Genomic DNA, 2,593 nt, shown 5'->3' with positions numbered 1-2,593 from the left:
TACAAAAGACAACATATCCTGAAGGACTTCAATCCAATGCACAGCATGCACGTTACCTATACTATCTAGGTCAGTTGCTGCTGCTGCTGCTGCTGCATTTGCTGCTGCTGCTGCATTTGCTGCTGCATTATATGTTGCACCTTTTGCGTGTCTTGTGCTGCTGTGCTTTCACGCCTCCGTACTGCTGTTGCTGCTACCTCTCCACCTGCTGCACTTTCTCCAGTTCTGCATCTCATACTGCTGCACCTCCTCTTGCTGCTGCTGCTGCTGCTGCTGCTGCTGCTGCTGCAGGCCAGATTCAGGCAGCACGTTTAGAGTATGGTTCTGCTTTCTCTAATCTTCAATTGGCATTAAGGAAGGCACCCCAACAACCAAATATAGCCAGAGGATTCAGATTAGCAGTAAGGCAGCAGCAGCAGCAGCAGCAGCAGCAGCAGCAGCAGCAGCAACAGCAGCAGCAGCAGCAGCAACAACAGCAACAGCAACACCAACACCAACACCGTCACTATCACCAGCACCATCACCATCACGACAACTAGCAACACGATCGCTAGCAGCAGCAACAACAGCAACAGCAACAGCAACAGCAACAGCAGCAGCAAATCCCTCTATTCTTCTTTTTCTTTTTGTGTCTCCTTTTGTGTCTCCTTGTAGGCATTAAAGAAATGTATAGTTGTTGAATTATTAATGGGGGATATACCCGAGAGATCTTTGTTTAATAAACAAAATATGCATGCAGAACTTATTCCTTATAGAGAGATTGTCCTTGTAAGTATACTGCAGCAGCAGCAGCAGCAACAGCAGCAGCAGCAGCAGCAAATATAGCAGCAGGAATTGCTGCAGAAGTAGCAGCTACACTAGCATTAGCAGCAGCATTTAGACCTCATAAAATAATAAATATACATATAATTATATATGTATGTGTGTGTGTGTTGCTGCTGCTGCTGCTGCATGCATGCAGGCTGTGCGTAGCGGCGATTTGCATGCATTTGCTGCTGTGCTGCAGCAGCACGAGTTACGATTTAAATTAGATGATACATTTACATTGTTACGTCGTCTCCATCAGAATGTTATTAGGGCAGGATTACGTATTATATCCCTTTCTTATTCAAGAATATATCTGGTTAGTTTGCTGCTGCTCCTGCTGCTGCTGCTGCTGCTGCTGCTGATGGTAGTGGTGGTGCTGCTGCTGTTTATGCTGCTGCTCATGGTCGTGCTGATTACATTAAGGTGTTATTAGGGTAGGATTATGTATTATCTCCCTTTCTTATTCAAGGATATACCTGGTTACCTGCTGCTGCTGCTGTTGCTGCTGCTGCTGCTGCTGCTGCTGCTGTTCGTGCTGTAGAGATTGATGTGTTTAGTGTATCCTAATGTATATATATGTATTATGCATGCATGCGCATTCAGAAGGACATAGCAGTAAAATTGGGGCTGGATTCTGCACAAGAAGCAGAGGCAGTAGCAGCAAAAGCAATTCTTGATGGTGTTATTGATGCAACCATTGATCATGATCAACAATTCTTACAGTCTAAGGTAATTAGGGTTTAGGGTTTAGGGTTTAGGGTTTAGGTTTTTAGGGTTTAGGGTTTAGGGTTTAGGGTTTTAGGGTTTAGGGTTTAGGGTTAGGTAGGCTGTTATCTTCGTTGAGTTGCTGGGTGCTCTATTGGGGTGGGGTGGAGGGGATTGTATGTTGGTGCTGCAATTGCTGCTGCTGTTGCTGCTGCTGCTGCTGCTGCTGTTGCTGCTGCTGCTGCTGTGCAGGCAAGTGTAGATCTATACTCCTCTAGTGAGCCACAGAAGGCCTTCCATCGCCGTATTACTTTCTGCTTAGGTCTATATAACGACGCAGTTAAGGTGAGCAGCAGCAGCAGCAACAGCAGCAGCAGCAGCAACAGCAGCAACAGCAGCAACAGCAGCAGGTAACTGATTGTGTCTGCATGCATTTCTTAGGCTATGCAATACCCCGGCAGCACCGAGAGACAACCAACCATAGAAGATGATGAGAGGAAGAGGGCTATGCAAGAGGAGAGAGCAAGAGTAAGGCAGCAACAGCAGCAGCAGCAGCAGCAACAGCAGCAGTAGCAGCAGCAACAGCAGCAGCAGCAGCAACAGTAACAGTACGGTGGTGTCCTGCGTCTTTTGCATGCAGGCGGAGGACGAAGACTTAGGTGATGATATGGACATGATTTAGACTGCTGCAGCAAGCAACTGCAGCAGCAGCAGCAGCAGCAGCAAGCAGCAGCAGCAGGCTGCTACTGTTGCTGCTGTTAAATTCCCTATTCAGGGATATTAATGACGATTTGGGGCTTTATTTCTTCTTCCTGCATGCAGCCCCGCATGCATGCAAAATGCATGCGTTGGGCTTCCTTAATGCTAATTTGCATGCGCACTAATTTAGATATCCCTCCAAGCATGCATGCATGCATGCATGCCTCTTGTTTGCTTGCATGCATGCATGCATGCAATCCTCCCCTGCGCATGCATGCATGCACGAATGCATGCATTGGTTTGTTGTGGGGTAATGTGTATGTGCGCATACACCCGAGCGTTGTCTTTGTCTTAATAAGACAGAGGCATTTAATCTATAAAA

The 2,593-nt window shown here is 46.9% G+C and overlaps 1 protein-coding gene across 1 annotated transcript; it reads left to right on the top strand.

The window, feature by feature from the left end:
• Positions 1-1,398: 1,398 nt before the first annotated feature.
• On the top strand, positions 1,399-2,194 carry EMWEY_00039210 (hypothetical protein; the record flags this gene model as incomplete). Its single annotated transcript, XM_013478721.1, has 4 exons — positions 1,399-1,536; positions 1,634-1,671; positions 1,974-2,040; positions 2,153-2,194. The coding sequence occupies 4 exons, from the start codon at positions 1,399-1,401 to the stop codon at positions 2,192-2,194; spliced, it is 285 nt and encodes a 94-aa protein (XP_013334175.1).
• Between the last annotated feature and the right edge of the window lie 399 nt (positions 2,195-2,593).

The sequence above is a fragment of the Eimeria maxima genome, genomic scaffold (genome assembly GCF_000499605.1).
Source record: "Eimeria maxima Weybridge genomic scaffold, Emw_scaff619, whole genome shotgun sequence".
Lineage (NCBI taxonomy): Eukaryota > Apicomplexa > Conoidasida > Eucoccidiorida > Eimeriidae > Eimeria > Eimeria maxima.
Note: the sequence above shows the minus strand (reverse complement) of the source record. Positions and strands in the feature narration are given on the sequence as shown.